This window comes from Pleurotus ostreatus (genome assembly GCF_014466165.1).
Source record: "Pleurotus ostreatus strain PC9 chromosome Unknown scaffold_3, whole genome shotgun sequence".
Taxonomy (NCBI): Eukaryota; Fungi; Basidiomycota; class Agaricomycetes; order Agaricales; family Pleurotaceae; genus Pleurotus; species Pleurotus ostreatus.
The window spans coordinates 360,631-380,177 of NW_023503158.1; the positions used below are offsets into that span (position 1 = coordinate 360,631).

General features: G+C 50.5%; 10 protein-coding genes across 10 annotated transcripts; 7 read left to right on the forward strand and 3 right to left on the reverse strand.

Annotated features, from left to right (window-relative positions):
• Positions 1-503: 503 nt before the first annotated feature.
• On the reverse strand, positions 504-1,763 carry PC9H_004551 (uncharacterized protein; the record flags this gene model as incomplete). The annotated part of the gene is made up of 4 exons (XM_036774134.1): positions 504-937; positions 1,236-1,313; positions 1,364-1,541; positions 1,599-1,763. 4 exons carry the CDS (start codon positions 1,761-1,763, stop codon positions 504-506), a joined length of 855 nt encoding a protein of 284 aa, XP_036632636.1.
• Positions 1,764-1,980: 217 nt separating this feature from the next.
• VPS41_2 (Vacuolar protein sorting-associated protein 41) lies at positions 1,981-4,587 on the forward strand (the record flags this gene model as incomplete). The annotated part of the gene is made up of 9 exons (XM_036774135.1): positions 1,981-2,695; positions 2,751-3,005; positions 3,057-3,273; positions 3,345-3,482; positions 3,538-3,640; positions 3,829-4,017; positions 4,059-4,196; positions 4,246-4,321; positions 4,373-4,587. The coding sequence occupies 9 exons, from the start codon at positions 1,981-1,983 to the stop codon at positions 4,585-4,587; spliced, it is 2,046 nt and encodes a 681-aa protein (XP_036632637.1).
• Positions 4,588-5,397: 810 nt separating this feature from the next.
• PC9H_004553 (uncharacterized protein) lies at positions 5,398-6,048 on the reverse strand (the record flags this gene model as incomplete). Its single annotated transcript, XM_036774136.1, has 4 exons — positions 5,398-5,697; positions 5,751-5,821; positions 5,880-5,916; positions 6,043-6,048. The coding sequence occupies 4 exons, from the start codon at positions 6,046-6,048 to the stop codon at positions 5,398-5,400; spliced, it is 414 nt and encodes a 137-aa protein (XP_036632638.1).
• A 532-nt stretch (positions 6,049-6,580) lies between these two features.
• On the forward strand, positions 6,581-8,129 carry SSN3 (cyclin-dependent protein kinase; the record flags this gene model as incomplete). The annotated part of the gene is made up of 6 exons (XM_036774137.1): positions 6,581-6,844; positions 6,891-6,995; positions 7,045-7,501; positions 7,550-7,610; positions 7,663-7,827; positions 7,880-8,129. 6 exons carry the CDS (start codon positions 6,581-6,583, stop codon positions 8,127-8,129), a joined length of 1,302 nt encoding a protein of 433 aa, XP_036632639.1.
• Positions 8,130-9,249: 1,120 nt separating this feature from the next.
• Positions 9,250-10,688, forward strand: PC9H_004555 (uncharacterized protein; the record flags this gene model as incomplete). Its single annotated transcript, XM_036774138.1, has 8 exons — positions 9,250-9,519; positions 9,574-9,655; positions 9,704-9,998; positions 10,054-10,161; positions 10,213-10,285; positions 10,336-10,440; positions 10,490-10,591; positions 10,650-10,688. The coding sequence occupies 8 exons, from the start codon at positions 9,250-9,252 to the stop codon at positions 10,686-10,688; spliced, it is 1,074 nt and encodes a 357-aa protein (XP_036632640.1).
• A 230-nt stretch (positions 10,689-10,918) lies between these two features.
• On the forward strand, positions 10,919-11,729 carry PC9H_004556 (uncharacterized protein; the record flags this gene model as incomplete). Its single annotated transcript, XM_036774139.1, has 2 exons — positions 10,919-11,642; positions 11,701-11,729. The coding sequence occupies 2 exons, from the start codon at positions 10,919-10,921 to the stop codon at positions 11,727-11,729; spliced, it is 753 nt and encodes a 250-aa protein (XP_036632641.1).
• Positions 11,730-12,308: 579 nt separating this feature from the next.
• PC9H_004557 (uncharacterized protein) lies at positions 12,309-13,231 on the forward strand (the record flags this gene model as incomplete). Its single annotated transcript, XM_036774140.1, has 3 exons — positions 12,309-12,350; positions 12,404-12,513; positions 12,565-13,231. 3 exons carry the CDS (start codon positions 12,309-12,311, stop codon positions 13,229-13,231), a joined length of 819 nt encoding a protein of 272 aa, XP_036632642.1.
• A 1,000-nt stretch (positions 13,232-14,231) lies between these two features.
• PC9H_004558 (uncharacterized protein) lies at positions 14,232-16,470 on the forward strand (the record flags this gene model as incomplete). The annotated part of the gene is made up of 10 exons (XM_036774141.1): positions 14,232-14,349; positions 14,404-14,485; positions 14,541-14,698; positions 14,750-14,865; positions 14,912-15,113; positions 15,177-15,336; positions 15,394-15,772; positions 15,829-15,904; positions 15,964-16,319; positions 16,375-16,470. 10 exons carry the CDS (start codon positions 14,232-14,234, stop codon positions 16,468-16,470), a joined length of 1,743 nt encoding a protein of 580 aa, XP_036632643.1.
• Positions 16,471-16,496: 26 nt separating this feature from the next.
• On the reverse strand, positions 16,497-17,468 carry PC9H_004559 (uncharacterized protein; the record flags this gene model as incomplete). Its single annotated transcript, XM_036774142.1, has 3 exons — positions 16,497-16,571; positions 16,626-16,660; positions 16,742-17,468. The coding sequence occupies 3 exons, from the start codon at positions 17,466-17,468 to the stop codon at positions 16,497-16,499; spliced, it is 837 nt and encodes a 278-aa protein (XP_036632644.1).
• A 103-nt stretch (positions 17,469-17,571) lies between these two features.
• Positions 17,572-19,350, forward strand: PC9H_004560 (uncharacterized protein; the record flags this gene model as incomplete). The annotated part of the gene is made up of 4 exons (XM_036774143.1): positions 17,572-17,851; positions 17,907-18,193; positions 18,245-19,000; positions 19,060-19,350. 4 exons carry the CDS (start codon positions 17,572-17,574, stop codon positions 19,348-19,350), a joined length of 1,614 nt encoding a protein of 537 aa, XP_036632645.1.
• Positions 19,351-19,547: the final 197 nt, after the last annotated feature.

Below are 19,547 nucleotides of genomic sequence, written 5' to 3' on the forward strand. Positions count from 1 at the left end.
TGTAGTAGCGTGAGAGGAATGCAGGATAACTGTACAGTACACCAGCCACAAGTCCGAGCGAATATCACAAGGTACAAGGAAACATGTGATAATGAAGTGGAGGGTAAATGCACAGGAGTCGTGCCAGCGACTTGGGAAAGTAAGGGCAAAGAGTAATGAAGTGGGGGAAAAGGATAGAGGTGACCCGGACGAGCCCCGAGGAGTATAGATGAGTCCGAGCGAGTCCGAAGTGTCTGAGCGAGTCCGAAGTGTCCGAAGTGCGGGAAGACTCCGGAGTCACCGGACGCGGCTCGGATGCGAAAGGAGTGGGTGGAAAGGAAGTGGAAAGGAAAGGGAGCGAAAAGGAACGAAGGGGAATGAAGGGAATGTAGGTAAGAGTCCATGGAATGAAGGAAAGGAGAGAAAATAGGAGTGTCCCCTTACAGATACATTTGATTGTTCACACATAGATAAATAGGTAGTTTGAATTATGTAGCCCCTCGCGCGTTTGCGAGGGTCAACTGCTATTCCGTACGCCCGAGTAACTGCGAAGAAACGGTTATTTCTACAAGTAATGTAGCCGAATGAATATCATGAATAGGGTGTAGTGGGAGTATTGGAATTAGAGGACTAGTCGCGAAGTTCTTGACGAGACCAGGCGCTAATTGCCTAATGGTTACAATTAGGTAACCCTTGGCGGCCTGGTCTATAGCATCACAATTGCCAAGGCCGACACCGTTTTTGACCTCATCGATGCGAAGGAGCATATCTGAGTATTGGACAAGCGGATCGAATAGCCCACAGGCGACCCGCTCGTGGCCATCCGGCTTAAAGGATGGCCTTCCATATTGAAGGGTCGCCTCATGGAACGTCCCCTCCAGGAAGTGCATCACAGCGGGTCTGAGGGCGTTTTGATCAGTACACAGTTGCTGCCTCCATTCAGGCGAAAGTAAAGCCTCTATCAACCAGCGCCAATAACGAGCAACTCATCGAGACGGAGCAATCAAACAACAACCTCGCTATCTACGATGGCCGCCCTGATGGCCTCACTGGTCCTAGCATCACGATCTACCACCCGATATTTGCAGAGTTCCAACGACATTTGCGCGACATGCCAAAACCCGGTGATATTCCGCTAGAAGATGTTAGGGCGGCCTCTTTGTTCATTTCCACGAGCGCTCAGTACTTCAAAAGCGAAACTGATCGTCTGATCAAAACATAAGCGCCAGAAGAGTGTGGTTGAAGTGATGACATACTACGAATACTTGGAATATTGGCAGTACGTCGATCGAGTGCTTCCTCCGTGATAGTGTCAAGATTCGGCTTCGAGACCGCTATAGAAAAAATCAAAAGATGTCCTCTGCAGATAACATGGATTACTCACTACAGAGCACAATAAAGTAGAGGGTTCGGCCCTTAGAATCCAGGATTTCAGAAAGGGGGGCATCCTTGGACCAAAACTCGCAGACCCGCATAACTTCATCCACGGCCCATTCGAACCTCCTTTCCTTCACTTGCATGATGCTCCGAGCCCCTTCAAAACTGACGACATCTTCCGCAATCTACAAACAAAGTCAGCTTTCAATCATATATTCTGAATATCAACTTGCCGTCAAAACATCCGAAGTCGGCATCAGCGAGATGGAGCCGAATGTGTGAGTGCGAATATAGTCGAGTAGATCGCCCGCTGTGGCATCACTGGAGCCAGTATAGTAGTGTCCAAGGACGAGGGGAACACCTTTGCCTGCATCGACGATAATAAACGTGTGTTTAACTTTTGCCATGATAAGTTGGTGTTCGGAGTTAAGCGTGACACGGCACGTGACAGCCACACTGACAACGACAGTGGACGGATTCTTTGGCCGAGTTCGTGGCTACTGCTTCTATCGACGGTGAATGTCACGTTGCATGGTGCAGAATCGCGTCGCTTACACCTTACACCTTACACTAGGACATGTAGTGATTCATTCACTGTCTTCCAAAGAATCTTACGCGTTCGACATGAAACGGCCGATGCGCACCATTGCCCTTGAGCCCAACTTCGTTAAAATCAGTTACAGGTCTTTCGTTTGCGGAGGACTAGCCGGCACCCTTGTCTTACACGAAAAAGGATGGCTAGGACACAAGGAAACCGTTCTGCACTCAGGGGAGGGGCCGATAGGGCAAGTTAGATGGAGAGGAAGGTTGATCGCTTGGGCAAACGATTTGGGTGTCAAGATCTATGACACGGTGTCACAGACGCGTATTACATTCATCGATAGGCCGGCCGACAGCCCGCGCGCGGACCTTTTCAAGTGCACCCTCCATTGGCAGGACGACTCGACACTCATAATCGCCTGGGCAGACTACATCAAAGTCGCTCGCGTCCGCGCTCGTCCTCCTACAAATGAAGCTTCCTCCAAAGCTGGCCTTCCTCCCCTCATCGTTGAAATTACCGCTGCGCTTCAACTGGAATGTATGATATCCGGCATCGTACCGCACGAAGTTCTACAGATGGCACCGAACCCCTTGGCAGAATTAGGGACAGAGAAACTCACCGTGCACATATCCATGTCGTTAACATCTTTCCTCATCTTGGCATACACTCCGCCGGACACGGCCTTCACGGAAGAAATGACAGAGGATCGAGCGCAGCAGGCAAAGAAAGCTGCCGAACGCCCCCGAACTCCAGATCATCTCTCGCACCGGGGAAGAGTTAGCTACGGATGCCCTTACTGTAACTGACTACCACAGGTGGGGTTGCAATGACTATGTCCTCGCCGATGTCCTAGACACAGCAAACCCCGCAGCCGATGCTGGAATAGGCGAGAGTTACGTGGTAATGAGCCCGAAGGACATAGTCTTGGTCAAGCCGAGGGATAGGCGTGACCATGTTGCTTGGTTAGTTGAGCGGAAGAGATACGAAGAGGCGCTAGAAGCCGTCGAGCAGATCGAGGCCAGCGGTGAAGCTATTGCCGACAAGGGGGAGGACAAGGTTACTACATCCTCGATCGGGCAGAGGTACATTGAACATCTGATGCACGAAGGTGAGTGAAGTGAAGTCGTCTCCGCACAGGAATTTTGCTGACCGATGCTAGGCGAATTCACGAAAGCCGCAAAGTGCAGCGCTGGGAAAACTGGATCCTCCTCTTCGCAGACAAGGAGGAACTCCAGGCACGTGTCACCGGCGGATAATGGTCGTTTGCTCGTGTCATTCCCTCAGGCCGTGATCCCATATGTACCTACAGACTCGCCCCGATTGAGTCACCTAGTGTATGAAATGATGCTAGCGTATTTTATCAGCACGACAGACAGGTAAAGTACCAAAAACTCAATTGGGGTACCGGGTTTTGACAATTTTGGCAGGCTCTACTTCAAATCGTGAGGGATTGGCCGAAAGATATCTACAACCTCACCGCCGTAATTGTTGCTATTCACTCGGAACTCGACTCTTCAGCTAGTACTTCCACTTTTAAATCGTCGACACAAGAGACGACGCTGCTAATGGAGTGTTTGGCTGAGCTGTAGGAGACTCATCATCCGTGAAGAGTCGTCCTGACGTACTATAATCGTTCACAGATACACGGCTAACCGTCAACCCGGCAAAGCGCTCCCTTTCTACTTGCGCCTGCGATGGCCCAATGTCTTCGACCTCATTAGGGAACACAATCTCTCCACTGATGTCCGCGATCAAGCTCTGCTGTTGGTCGAATTCGATCAAGAGCTTATCGAACAGCGGACAAAGAATGGATAAGTTGTCAACGATAAAGAAAGTCCAGCGATCACGTTGCTCGTAGATCATATCCATTCAATACCTGTGGGCGCTCTTCTTATTTCCGCCTGGAATTTGTAGAACTTAACGAACCATAGATTGGCAGAGTCGTACAGCAGCTCCAAAGTCGCCCTTTCTATCTCTTTTTGTATCTCGACGCCCTGTTTGAGAAGGACCCTTATCTCACCACCGACTTTGCTGACATTCAGGTCAAGCTGTACGCTGAATACGCAATTTCTCGACTTATCGACTTCCTGCGGGCAAGCAATTACTACAACCTAGAGAATGTACGTGGTCTCAGTTTCTTCTAAACTTGGTTCGCGTTCAGATACGACAAACCTTCAAGGCGTATAATATCTGCAAAGACCGCGACTTGGTCACGGAGATGGTCTTCCTTCTGGGTCGCATGGGCAATAACAAACAAGCCTTGACGCTCATAATTGAACGGTTAGGCGACGTCGATAGGGTGATTGTAGTCTACATCACAATCTAATGGTGCCTAACTGTTTTGTCAGGCCATCGACTTTGCGAAAGAACAAGCGGATGATGATCTATGGGAGGACCTCTTGAAATATTCTGAAACGCGCCCAAGTGCGTCACTACACTTCTTTATCCTCCACGGCCAATACTCACCACGATTAGCTTTCATTCGTGGCCTACTTGAGAACGTCGGCGCGGAAATCGACCCCATTCGCCTAATACGGCGCATAAAGAATGGGTTGGAGATCCCTGGTCTCAAAGATGCTTTGATCAAGATCTTGCACGACTTCCATTTGCAGATCTCGTTGCTGGAGGGCTGTCAAACGATTTTGAATGGGGACAGCTCGGATTTAGCGGGGAAGCTGCACAGATACTAGAATTCCGGATTCTTCCTTGCTGGTATGTCGCTGTTTGCAACCATCATATCCTAAGTGATCAAGACTGTTTGCAACAGGGAAAACAACGTGTCCAATTTGTTCAAGATCACTTCATGGGCCGCCGCAAGAACTGCTGCTCCTTTTCCTCTGTCGGCACGCCGTTCATGCTTCATGCGTAGAAGGCGGGGACGACTTGCCTTCGTATTCTGAACTGGGCATACGCAACTAAACCCAATCCTCCTCCATTTGTAGGCGGTGAAGGGGTGGATGACGAGATATTCAGGAATTAGACGTTCGGCGCCTGCTATGAAGGTTCGTGAAGGGAGCAGGACAAGGTTGATCTACTTCAAAATCACGTTAACGAAGCCACGAGAATCTAAGCGACCGAGCGCAGACGAGAAGCTCTAGTTCCTGGAGGCTATTTGTTATCCTCCAATACCCAGCAAAGGAAGCTGTTCTATCTTGTCGCGTGTCTGCTGCACCACATGCGAACCGTGGCTTCCTTGCGGCAAAGATACGCTATAAAGGGTTAGATATAAGTTTACGCCGCAGCTGTGGAAGTTGGTTCAAAGTTACAGCGATCGAGCGATGGGAACTCACCGCACTGTCCACCTGGCTAATATCTAATGATCGCTCGATTGTCTCCACTTTCAGCAATGCGGGCATCGACGTTCATCATCAGCTACATTCGCATAAACATGATGCATAGCATAGGTGGGCATACAAGATGATGATTTTGATTGTATGGACGCAGTTCAAATCGTGGCTCCGAAACGTGCAACATCAACAATCACTACAGCTCCCTCCCTTTCATGCCTTCTTAGCCTTAGCCACTGTCTTTCGTACGACGTCTCGGCGGGCCTTCTTAGCAAGCATGATTTGGAAACGGCCGAAGTCGTTGAGCTGCCGTCTTGACTCGGTGGCCTTGCGCTTCTTCGCCCAGGCCGAGTTCTCCCATGCAGTAACCGTGTTCTCCTTCTCCAACTGCTTTTTTATCACTCCGGACCCGGCGCCACGGGGCAATTTCTTGAGAGCGAGGGGAGTGAGTGTCAAGTGCTTGTAAGGGAATGATTGGCGGGGGACGTTGGTGGTTGGGCCATCGATGATTGCCTAGGAAATATTCAGAGATCGAAAGATGGACGTGAATGTGCACGACTAAGTACCCGGTTGTGGTCGATGATTTCGGCAATGACTGCGATTTGCCCTGCTTGTGGGCCAGAGTTGATCAGGACAACTAGAGCAATCTAGGTCATTCGCTGAACCGCAACACGAGTGTCCTTTCAAGGGCGTACCTCGTCCGACCTCTACGAAACGCTTGAAGTTTGATGTCTGTAGCGAAGCCAGTCAGCATCATCCCGGTCTGAAGTTATACATCCACCCCGAGAACGAATCGAGAGACCTCCAGTCTTCGAGATACGTCCCGTTTGGCGTACAGACAACGATCGCAATACTCACCGTCATATTTAACGGGCTTGAGGAGGCTTGAGGATCGTTGGGGGTGGCGAGGACGAAGTTTTGGAGGGGCGTGTGAAAGTTGTTCTGAAGGCGAATAAGCGCCTATGTACTTGGATTGAATTTTGTAGGAGTAAACCTATTTAATCGCCAATCGTTCAGATAGCTTTAGGAATTCACTTGGGGTAAAATATATATATTAGCGCAACAATTTATCATATGCAAGATCTTTCTGGAGTATTTCACTCTTCAAATCATTGATTGTAGTTTGTGTTACTTAGTCGTGGAACAGAGCTACCCTCTCTGCTCATCTGACAAAGTTATATTATGACGAAGCTTGAAGAAGCTTCTTTATCCACTTCTGCTTGCTCGCTGAGGCATTCTTGGACACCAGAACAAGTCCTGCTCGAACCATACTTTTGATAGGAGATAGGAGTGGGCATGTCACGTGTAGTAGGGATCGTTCCTCGCCACTTTCGCCGACTCGGTCTTGCAAGGAATTTGAGGATGCGCCTGGTTTACGGCCGACTTCCGTCTTGACATGCTGGACGAATGGTCTTCGAATATCTTGCAACATGACCCTATGCGAATGTACCGCGCGAAACGCGATAGTACTCGTCGGACCGTGTCCTCAAAGTACCATATCCTGGGATTCATCTCTTCAGGAACGTATGGCCGCGTCTACAAGGCTCAGAGCAACGACGACGATGGTAAAATCCACGCAATCAAAAAATTCAAGCCTGACAAAGAGGGGGACGTGATAACCTACACCGGGATCAGCCAAAGTGCTATCAGAGAGATTGCGGTGAGTTCAATTTATCCGCCGTTCTTTCGTCGCTGAAACCCGACAGCTCAATCGCGAGATTGAGCACGAAAACGTGGTCGCATTGAAGGAAGTGATTCTGGAGGACAAAGCTATCTACATGGTGTTTGACTACGCCGAACATGATTTCCTGGTATGCTTTCAACCTTGCGCCATAATTCGTGACCTCATCAGGTAACCAGCAAGTGATCCATCACCATTCGCAGACCATACGCACTCAGATTCATGTTGCGATGCTAAAGTCGCTCACATACCAGCTTCTGAACGGTCTCGTCTACCTTCATTCTTGTCATATTCTTCATCGCGATCTAAAGCCAGCTAATATTCTCATCACGTCGTCCGGAGTTGTCAAGATCGGAGACTTGGGTCTCGCTCGTCTCATTTACCAACCACTGCAGCCACTTTTCGCTGGAGACAAGGTTGTGGTGACTATCTGGTACCGCGCGCCGGAACTCTTAATGGGGGCTAAGCACTACAACAAAGCCATTGATTGTTGGGCTGTGGGTTGCGTTATGGCCGAGCTTGCGCAGTGTCGACCTATATTCAAAGGCGAAGAAGCAAAGCTAGACTCGAAAAAGAATGTCCCTTTCCAGAGAGATCAGCTACTCAAAATCCTTGATATCTTAGGCACGCCAAAAGGTTAGTTTACGCAAGGAGAGGGAAATTGCAATTCTGACAAGGACTTAGAAAGTGATTGGCCGGGTATTGTCGACATGCCTGAATATCAGAATGTGAAGCGTTTGGATCTGTGAGCGAGCGTCGACCCTATTGGGGATATGATGGCTGAATCCCGAACACAGCTTCAGTGGCCAACTTACACAGTGGTGTCGAGTGCGCCTCCCGGGTCAACAGCTTGGCTACGACCTTCTCAACAAACTGTTCCAATATGACCCAGACAAACGGCTAACAGCACGCGCCGCATTGAACCATCCGTGGTTCGAAGAAGACCCAAAACCCACATGGAAGTAAGTTGGCATACACTTTCCTGGTCAGGACAGGTCTCTCAACTGGCCGAAGTGCTTTTCAGTCTATTCCTGCTCATCAAATTCCTCCACCGCGTCGAATAACGCAGGACGACGCGCCTTCTATGGTACCCATGGCTTCACAACAACCGCATCAGGGTCATGCTCAAGTCAGCGCCTTTCAGTCGCAGTCTAAGCCAGGTAGCTCGGCAAGTTTTGCGAGCCTTAGCGGAGGCGGCGGTCCGTACGGAGGACAGGGGGGCAATGGGAACGGTGCGGGCCGAAAGAAGGCTAGGATGGGATGAGGTATTGGCCCGGTTGGCAAGACACTTTCATGGTGAGGTTCTCTTTCGCTTCTTCCAGATTAATCGATCCATCCTGACGGCTGTAACCTATGTGTTCAGTCCAGTAGATAAGTTTCCGACGGCATAATTACTTGTTCATTGATACAGCCAGCCTTCTGACCACATTGCCTTTCGCCTCCGAACAGCTCCAGCAACTTCAATAAAGGCCAGACCCTGGTGCTTTCCGTGAATATTTATAGCAGAGATAAGAGGTATAAGGCTTCGATGATGGGAATTGACACTATTGGATCTCTAATAGGAAGTCTCCGTGGCAAAAACTTGGCACAACGACTTGTGCCATGCTTCTAATGCGATGCTTCCTTCGGTGTAGGTATGTCTGCCGTTCATTGAGATTGTTGAATAACCACATGCTTTCAAATACGTCGATACGACTTCTTTGACTTAGATCAGCTGGAACGCAGTTTACTCCACATCGAAAGGTGCTGTTGGGATCATTATCGGCAAAAGAACATACTCCGCTTGGCTTCGCAATGATTTGGCTCTAGTCCTTTCTACATGCTCACAGATTGCTCTTGAAGTCGTTAGGAAGCGTCGTGCTGTTCCTTGTGGTTCGTACGTTTCTAATTATCTTGGAAGATTGCGAGCTGACCAATACCCTGAAGTCTCTAGTGCTTTGCTCGACAAACTTTGCGCTACAGACTTTGTGGAGAAAGCGTTACATTCAATTATCGGAACGCATATATCTCCCCAGTGAGCCGCATGATGCATATCCTCAACATCCATACTATCGTAGTTCGATCATCGGAGCCCTCTAGCTCAAGTCTTCAAGGGGAAATTATATTCATACCTTCTGAGCTTCGAACTCCACATCTCTCCCTTACATGGCCATTATCATCGAGTGCATACACATGCTCCGCGCACAATCAACTCATCCCTCTTCGGTCTTGACTTGAGACCTCTGTTCCATCTCTCCGAAGAATCGAACCTCCCATGTGTTCATGGAGAGAAAACGGGATATCTCACAATTGATAAACCGTTCGGAAAACGTATAAAGGCCCTAGTGAATCGGCAGTAATGGCTCAAGGTCTTCAGCCCACTCAGATTCTACAGAAAAGTCCCCATGTTTGTTTGGTCTTTCGTCACTCTCGGCCTCGCAAGCGCTGCTCTTGCTTCGCCATTCAAGCGATCTGGCGGCCTCAGCGTCAAGCTGTCCGCTGCAGCTGTCTCGGTCGAGTCCATCGACGACCTCAAGCTAGTCGCTGAAGTGACTAACACCGGTTCCGAAGATGTCAAAGTACTGAAGTACGGCACAGTCTTGGACGACAAACTCCCAACCCGTATTTTCACCGTCACTAAAGATGGCTCAACCGTTCCTTTCACCGGCATAAAGGTAGGCCTGCGCATAGTGCTCTAACCTCACTCCGTATTAAACGTTGCTGTGTAGATTCAATTGTCGCTCGCTGACGCCGACGACACTGCCTATACTGTCATCCCCGCAGGCCAAACAGTAACAGTTAGCCACGCAGGTAAGCTCGCCGACACGCCGCAGGAGCTGGGCTGACACCTGTCTACAGTCGCCCCTCTGTTCGACTTCGCCTCTGTAGGCGCTGGGAAATTCACCTTCGAGCCTGTCACCACTTTCCAAGTCGCTGGTGCAGCCGAGAGAGTTGCCAACATCGACGACTTGACCAAAGTCGATGCGACTGTCTCCGCTGTTGATGTTGAGGTGACTGCTGATGTTGCGAAGCGTGAAATTCAAGCCCGCAACAAGCGTGCCGTAGACATCTGCACCACCAGCTCCCGCAAGTCCTTCATTGATGCCAGGCATGTATCATTCTCTACCACCTCCCTTCTAAGGCTCATCTACTTGTAGCTACACCGAGGCCAAGAGTCTTGCGTCCATTTCCTCTTCCTACGTTTCCAGCCGTGGGGCTAGTGACTCACTCTACCGAGCTTACTTCGGTGCTACCGCTACCTCGCGTGTGACTTCTATCCTCAATGCTGTCGCCAACGAAAACTCTGGTTCCCGCACGTATGTAACATGTTTCTGAATCTCTTGAGTTTCGTTTTGATGTCTTTCTAGTCTCAGCTGCACCGACAGCTTCGGTGCCTGCAGCAGTGGTGTTATCGCATACACCGTGATCTCCACCACCAACGTAATTCCTTCGCATTTCTCCGTTATCTCCCCACTAACAATCCTTTGCAGATCTACTTCTGCAGCATCTTCTTCAACGAGGTGGCTACTCCCTCCTTGTGCAGCGGTACGTCTGTTGCTTCTCGCAACATCCGAGGTGGAACTACTCTCCACGAAGTATGTGATCATGTATCAGCTTGTGATCTTAATCTAATTATGAACGTAGATGACCCACGCTGTCGCCGGAACCGACGACATTGGTTACGGCTGTTCGTTTGACCAGAGTTTGTCTGATTCGCAGTCTATCGCCAATGCTGATAATTTCAATGTGAGTCCTTATGTTAATCCGCCTGGAAACAGAGTTTATCAGTTGATATCATCTAAAGTGCTTCACCACTCAAGTCTACGCTAACACCAGGTGCTAAATGGTTTCCGCCGACTGTAGATACGACTCAAGAGTGTTTGTTACCTCTTTGGAAACTCTTTGGAAATATAGATATCTTCCTTCTGACAACAGGACAGACCGTGAACGATAAGTAAGGTCTATTAACTTTCGTTTCGTAGCTTTACATCCCGAGGCGCGGAGGACCTCCCCTAAACAAACGCGACTATATTACTTACCCCTATCCTATTGAGTTCCTCTTATCAAACCACCATGGTCAGGGCAGCGAATCCTCCTCTTACCTCTGCAGAAATATTGAAAGTGACCCGTGCTTCAATAAACGTCTTGAAGGCCCTTCGCTACGACTTCTGCTTGTTTGGCAGCGCAGCTTCCAACTACTATGGCATGAACTCTCGCGTAGCAAAAGACGTCGATATCATCGTGCTTTCTTGGGACGTAAACCAGGAGGAGCTCAAGGAGACATTTGTCCAGCGCAACAAGAACTTCTTTCAGGTCAAATCGACAAATTCACGGGCGACGTATACCGTTCTGTGGTACGAACTTCCGGGCGAGCGAAATTGTAAGGTCGACCTCCTCCGCTTGGGAGATATGCGTTTACCAGACATTCCACGAAACGTCGCCTACTACATGCCAGAACACCGTGAAATCCCCCTCTTACCGCTACTCCCGCTACTCTTCCTGAAACTCATCGGATGGAGCGCTCGTTTAAAGTCCAAACTGCCACACTGGAGAAAGAAAGTTCCGAACGATGAAGACGATATTTTGTACCTTTTGGACATTGCTACAAGCCGACCTGACATCGGGCGTCTTTCCAGCGTTCCTTGGATCACCGACGCATTCAGACGAAGGGCTCGAGCGCGCATCGACCGTTTCGTTCAGAAATATCCCAGCAGTATCCCAAATTGGAGGGCGATTGGTTTCAGATTTCCACGCGAACAATTTGAAGAACATTACGAGTCTACAGGTGTAGCTATAGGTAAGTCGAGCCAGTTTTGCAGGAATGTACGGATGTTAACTGCATTTGCCTGAGCCAGAGCATTACGCAATTTCGGCGTGGTTGTAGCAGCGTCAGCTAACGGGATACCTCGGCCACCTCATGCGAGTCGTTCTTTCGAGGATTTGCAAGTAAAAATGATCATGTCTATTGAATCATTAACCTGGAGATACACCCCGTCTATTCTTTGCCCTAGGATTGAAATCCCTCGTACTAGTGTCCATGGTTTATACGGGCAGGTGTAACATTATGCCGTACATATGCGTCGAGTCGGTTGTTGCTCGAAAAAGGCGAAACAACTGGTTTAGGAAGACCTGATTGTGTGTCCATCTTGGTGAGTTGGGGAATAGCGCAGATAGAGGCTTGGACATTTGTGCATGCATTCGAATCCGGAACCCACGTTGCAGGAGACCGAGACTGATCAAGCTCCGTGTAACAAGACCTCCCGTGGGGGCTAAGTAGTGCTGCTTTATATCTTAGCAAAGAAAATAATTAGTGGAAGCAATGTTATGTTCTTTCGCTTTCTCTCTGGCAGCCTCACTGAGGCCGGGTCGCGGTGCAGGAATTTCGAGCGCCCATCGAGCGCCCATACCACAATCGCTGTCAACGTGATGGTTCTGACCTGTTCAAGCACCAAACCCAAGCACCATGGACGAGGACGCAACGACGGTCGGGCAATCCAGAGAAAAGGTGATGCCAACCATGCGGGGCTTGCTTGTAGAATGATTCTGACTTTCCAGCAGACAGCGCCATTCTTGATTCGCGCGTTCATCAAAATCGGCGGTTTCCATAGACTTACAATGTTTGACGATGGCACACTCCCAACCACAGACGAGCAACAGCTTTTTACGTGGTGCGTCCACAGCGTGTACTACTGGTCCGTAAGGTACTGATAAAGACGCAGGAAGGATGCAACTTTGCGCGAAATAGTAACTACCCTCCGAAACACTGCGCCTACAGTACCAGAGTATCGCCACCCTCTTGCTCGGTTTTCGTTCAGAACCGTTTATGCCGATCCAGGCAGCAAAGGCAGGTTCTCGTCCAAAGATCTTGGCTCTATCTCCTCGCGCGACATCCTTGGAGAACCCGGCACCCTCACCACCGTCGCGCCCCGTCTTTTGGAAGACGAGGACACCGAACCCTCGTCAAGAGAAAAGGAGGAACGAACGTTGGACGAGCTCAGATTTGTGCCCGGAGATTACCTTATTGTTGCGGTGCTGCTTCCCAAGAGCGCTACTGCACCTTCGGAGTTGGCCATCAAGGGCGCCGGCGCGGGTCCTAATAACGGTTGGAAGGGTGGGGCAGGTCGTGGAGCAGATAGTGGATGGGGAGGGCCTACGGCAGCCTCTAGCGCTCCAGGACGTGGGGGAGGACATTGGAGGGGAGACTCGAACCCTCCTCCACCGGGGGGCGGCGGTCGAGGTAGAGGCAGAGGCGGGGACAGAGGCGGAGACTTTGATAGACGTATACCGCCCCCTCGAAGAGGTGACTCTCCGCCTCCTTCGAGGGGCGGGAGAGGTGGACGTCCGAGAACTCGTTCGCGGTCGCCCCGGCGGAGAAGATACGATTAGATGATCGCGCATTGCTCTATTTCGGTGTTCTATATTCGCTGCGTCCCAAGGCAAAATGTAGTATGTGTGGTTGTTCCTCCTATTTGATTGATCCACGATTTCCAGAATAACAACAACTACTTACTCGAAGAACATTTCCTTTCGGAACGTACTGAAAGCCGGCGTTAGCACGACTAACAGTAGGTGCGCGGTTGTAGGATCGTGCCGACGCTTGATGACTGAAAAATGGTTATGAGAAGAGCTAAAGCTTCCGAGGCATTGGGTGGGTGGGTAAGGCTGGCGGCATTCTTTTAGGACAATTGAAGACATCGTGGATCTATATTCAGTCATGAGCGCTGCTCCGACCCTTGAGCAGAATTGGGGGCACAACCCGGGGTGGGTGAGCCTGAGCGGCGGTCAGCTAGTGATAGACTAAGGCGAGAATGCCTAAACGACGAGCTATTGGCGAACGGCATTGGTACGCTTGCGTTCCCATACAACAAAGAAGGGACTTGCCCGTCATCAAACACATAGACACTTGTTTGGTTGTTGCACATAGATTCGACAGTAAATGGTGCGTCTGTTTCATATCGAATCCACGAAGCGACATTTTCGTGATACTGGCTCGTTATTCCTGCTAGGTGTCGCGTGGCAAATATAGCACTTGGATTCGCAGATGGATCTTCTGTATTTCCCTCGGGAATAGCAAGGTCGATCCTATCCTTCCATGGGCGTTCAAGCGTGTCGAAGCCGCTCGGGTGTTCAGGCAGCATAAACGCTGTGTAATCGTACCTCCTCTGCGCTTCGTCAGCCGGCGATTTCTCGATCGCTCATAACAGCCAAGAGTAACATAATCCTTGTAAGCGAACAATTAACCTGCGAATCTCGCTCTGCTGACTCTATTGTCCCCCTGGTTACTCTACATCTTCTAGGAGGGAACCTCTGACTTCTGGTCCATATGGAGGTGGTACGTAATCCTGCAAGATATATAAGCATCGCACTCGTCGAGAGCTGACGTTCAATGACTCGAATCGTCTCCTTCTCTGTGCTCTCTGTCGTGTTTCTCGACGCCGTTATTGGTGGCTTTGTGGACTCTGCGGCTGACATTGCTAGTGCATACGATTTCATCGTTGTCGGAGGTAAGTGTCGATTGTAGACGTCTTTCTAGATTCACTGACGCGCGCATATGGTAGGCGGAACCGCAGGCAATGTCGTTGCCAATCGCCTCTCGGAAGACCCCCTCATCCAGGTACTCGTCATTGAAGCTGGCGGATCGTGAGCTACCTTCGTTCCAATAACTTGTTTCTGCTTTAACACATCAACCGAATAGCAACGAACGCTTAAATGGGATCGAGATGCCATTTCTGCTCGCCCCTGCGTTTGATACTACTTATAGCTGGAATTTTACCACCGTTCCGCAGCCGGGGCTGGGAGGGAGATCTCTTCCCTTTGCGCGGGGCTTTGTCCTGGGAGGAAGTTCTTCGATCAGTAAGTCCCGCCATCTTAGTACATCACAAGGCGCCTTACGTATATGTCCAGATGGGATGATATACTCTCGAGGTTCAGCTGAGGACTACGATGCCACAGCACAGCTGACCGGGGACGAGGGCTGGGCTTGGGACAACCTCCAGCCGTATATTCGGAAGGCGAGTTTGGTTCCACTCATCCATAGATGTCGTTGTCTAATAGAATCCAAACTAGAACGAACGGTGGGCTGAGCCTGTGGACAACCACCCAACCTCCGGGCAATTCAACCCGACGGTCCATGGCTTGGCTGGGATCACTTCCGTCTCTCTGCCCCCTCTCGCCAAAGCCTTAGATCGGCAAGTGACGCAGACAACGGAAGAGAGCCCCGAGTTTCAGTTCAACTTAGACACGAACTCGGGGAATCAGCTCGGTATTGGTAAGGGCTTCAGTTTCAACTTCCAGCAGCGAGTGTAATGGCTGAATAGCGTAATGCACACAGGCTGGTTGCAGTCCACCATCACTTCCGAAGGGAGGCGCGATAGCTCGGCGACTTCGTACCTTGGCCCCAGCTTCATCAGTCGACCGAATTTGCATATCCTACTGAATAGTCAAGTCACACGACTGCTGCCGGCCAGCGACGAAAGCGACGATGACACTTCGTTTGACAGGGTAGAATTCATCGAACGGGAGAATGGTGAGTGATGCCATTCTCTTAGTATCTTCGATCTCACAGATACGCCAGGCACAGCGGGGCCAAAGCACGTCGTAACAGCTAAGAAGGAAATAATCCTTTCCGCTGGTTCCATCGGTACCCCTCACATCTTGCTTCACTCTGGAATTGGCGATAGAGACGAGCTATCTAACTTGGGGATCTCACCAACACACCACCTCCCCGGGGTTGGTAAGAACCTCACCGAACAACCTGCAGTCAACAATGTCTGGCTTGTCGACTCCACTAGTAACGATCCCGACGTTAGTGGCCTCCCAGCCGGCTTCTTCACTCACATAGGGTTTTTGAGGATTCCTGATAATGCAAGCATCTTCGAGACGGTGGAAGATCCTGCGCCTGGACCAAATACAGCTCGCATCGAATTCGTGCTTTTTGTGAGAACTTCATCTTCTGAATGCCCTGGGCTAATCAGACTGGATAGAATAGTGTTGTGGTTGACCCCATAAGCAGCGTTGGTTCCCTCTCCATCACCACCAACGTCCTTACTCCAATATCGCGTACGTGCCCACGCCCTTCTCGGTTTGATATGCTATTCACGTTTGCGAACTGAAAACAGGCGGTTCGGTCACGCTGAACTCGTCAGACCCACTCGATGATCCACTGATCGATCTCGGGCTTCTGGAACACGAATTCGAGTCGTTCACTATGCGCGAAGCCGTACGTGCTGCACAACGCTTCCTCGACTCCCCTGCTTGGGATGACTATATCATTGGGCCGTCTGAGGCCCTTGCTTCGGTAGACTTCAAGAATGATAGCCAGCTGAACGCGTATGTACGGAAAAATGCTGCACCTGCGCTGCATCCAGTCAGCACGGCCGCCATGTCCCCGTATAATGTCTCTTGGGGTGTTACGGATCCAGATTTGAAAGTCAAGGGTGTCCAAGGTGTTCGCGTTGTTGATGCATCTGTACTCGTTGAGTGTTTCTTGTCCTCATTTCGGCGTTGAGCGGTGGTTGACTGAAGCGTAGCCGCTGATCCCATCCGGACACACGCAAGCACCCGTGTACATTATTGCAGAAAGGGCATCCGATCTAATCAAGCTTGCCTGGAACATAACCGTGTAAACATGTGTACTATCAGAGAACTTCAATCATAAGGCAACATAACGCATATCCTTCCAATCAATGAAACTAGCTAAGTTCATGGAGGCACGCAAATCCCTGGGCTAGCAACTAACCTACATCAGTAGCGTACGTGAGTACACGACCGGAAGACTCACTGCATGAAAATGCGACGGTGGTTTGCCAGCGGATGCTAGAATCGTACCGACATTTGGTAATGCTCTGTGCAAGCATGTAACGCCTGCGTAGTGCCCATCTAGCTGACTCTACTTACCATAGCTCCCAGATTTAGCTACGATCGACTCGTAACATTTTTTTCTGCGCGAAAACTTGAATCCAAGCACCCTCCATTTTGCAATACTGTCAGGATATTTCTGAACGAAGCGGCTGATCTGGAGTCGAGCCCGTCGCCTGAAAGCTGTCGTAATCCAAGGCACACTGGAGAGATGTCCAATATCAGGCCTGCTTATAGCGATCTCTAACAGATTCAAAATATCTTCTTCATCATTCGGAACTTTCTTTCTCCAGTGCCAAAGAATAGACCTTGCACGTTTCCTCCATCCAATCAGTTTTAGGAAGAGTAGTGGAATGAGCGGTAAGAGGGGAATCTTGCGATATCCCCGCGACCGCACGTAGTAGGCGATGTCTGGCGGCATGCCCGGTATTCCCATCACTCCAAGATGGAGGAGGTCAACCTTGCACTTTCGCTCGTCCGGAAGCTCGTACCACAGAACAGTGTACGTCGCTTCCGGCTTTACAGAGTCGACTCGATAGAAATTTTTGTCGCGTTGGACAAATTCTTCCTTGAGCCACTCCTCATCCACATCCCAAGCAAGCACGAGAATATCAACGTCTTGCGCAACGCGAGAGTTCATGCCATAGTAGTTGCAAGCTGCACTCCCAAACAGGCAGAAGTCATAGCGAAGAACATTTAGGATGTTTATTGAAGCACGGGTCACTCTCAATACCTCTTCAGAGGTCAAAGGAGGATTAGGTGCCATGGTGGTTTATGGGTGAGGAGGCCTCGAGGTCTGAGCGTGAGTCAGGGGTAGTCATATCGCGTATGTTTAGGGGCGGTCTTAGTACGCGCCTCGAGGCTCGAGGATGGCAACCTCCTCCTCGTACCAGTTCATCCCACGCAAACTCATCAAAAGGAAGCCAAATGACAGCCATGACCCCAATCCGCCGACCGCGAAGCCCCACGGTCCACCCATTCTGCTCCCCGTAGCTGATGCAGCAAAGATTGACAGTCAATCGCAGCAGAAGCTTCCAGATGAACATATTGCGATATGGGTGAACCTCGCTATGTCTCACTACGCAGTATGGTCAGACCCTGATCTCCGCCGTGTGCTTGACTCTGGAGACCAAGAACTGGAGCCAAACTGTGAGCGACGCCTGAATCAACTTAACAGCGCCATCGTGACGCGACTGATCACTAGATATTCCCCTCAGGTTTTTGCTGCGCAACTCTCCGGTCCTTGCATCAGCAGACGAGCTAGAGCATGTCTCCGAGGCACAGGTGGTAAAAGCACTACGCGCCCATTCGCCTACTGTGTTCGACATTCGTGTGCTCATTTCAGAACCAACCAAAACGGCGTGGTCAACAGGGTACAATGCCAAGGGAAAAGAACGCGAAGATATGGGGGGATACGAAATACGACGGTTGAACGGTGGCAAGCTGGGCAGTCTGACGCGCGAAGATTGGAAGGCAAGGACGGTATACTTCGTATGTTCTATTCACATTTATCCTGGCGTGGCTTGCTCATGAGATGGCCAGGAAAGGATCCCCACGATCTACCGCACCATTCCCGCAATAGCGCAATTCATACTCTCCCTCCTCTCTCCGCTCACCCCGTCGCCCGAGTCCGAGCCCCACGACAGCACGCGCATCCAGTCCATCACGCTTCCTCCACATCACTTCGACAAACAGGGAAGCACGCCTAAATTCAAGGGCTTCGCGTTCGTCGTGTTCTCCGCGCTGGAAGATGCAAATACGCTCCTCACGCGATGGCCTTGGGAGGGGCACTGGAACTCGGGCTCAAACGAAGAGAAGCAGGATTTGTATCTGGATAATACTGGTACCAGCACTACAGAGAGAGAGGCCCGACGATTCGGGATGCGGGCACTGTCCCAGACGCGATGGGACGAACTAAAGGAGGAGTACCTCTCCTACCGAAAGACACTGATCGAACGGGTTCCCGACGACGGCACCGCACCCAACATTCCACCCACCGTTGCACCTCCTGCTCCCACTGTTCTTGCTAGTGTTCCGCCTTCTGATTCAGCAGACACGACGCCTACTATAATTCCCCCGCCTGCACCGCCTGGAAACACCACAGCAACACCCCCATGTCCCCATCCGAGTCTGGACGACCCGTACCCCTATGGATGCCTGGTCTTCGTCCGCAACATCCACCCCGCGACAAACAAGACGACGCTCCGGGCGCTGTTTTCGTCTGTGTTCGAAGACAAAGAAGACAAAGACGCGCGAGAGGCAATCGACTACGTTGACTTCAATAAGGGCATGGATAGTGTAAGTCCATGTGTTTACATACGCGTCTACTGTCACTAAATGTGTGTTTTCGTTTACAGTGTTACCTCCGCCTCTCCACACCAGCCAGCGCCGCCTTTCTCTCCTCGCATTTCTCTAGCCATCCTACGGTACAAGCACACGGCCTGGATGAAGCAGGATCGCAAGGCGATAGCAAGGGTATTGAAGTGGAGGTGGTGCGGGGGAAGCGGGAGGCGGTGTACTGGGAGAAGGTGCCAGAGAAGGTGCGGCGTGGTGCAGTGGCGAAGGCCATCGGGTCGATGAATAATAAGACTGAGAGCAAAGATGATATAGAGGAGGGCAGGCAGCGAAAGCGTAGGAAGCGTGGCTAGTGGTTAGTTAGTGTTATGCTCGATGTTCGATCTGGGTTGTCTGATACCTTCTGCCTCTACTTAAGTCCCAAGTCCATTTTTTGGATGATCCCACCACGCACCGAAGGACCGACGATGCTGATAGTGCTAGAGAAGCAAGAAGCAGGTGCATGGGCGCTGTAGATAAGAAAAGGTTCTCACAGCAGAGTCCTACCTTA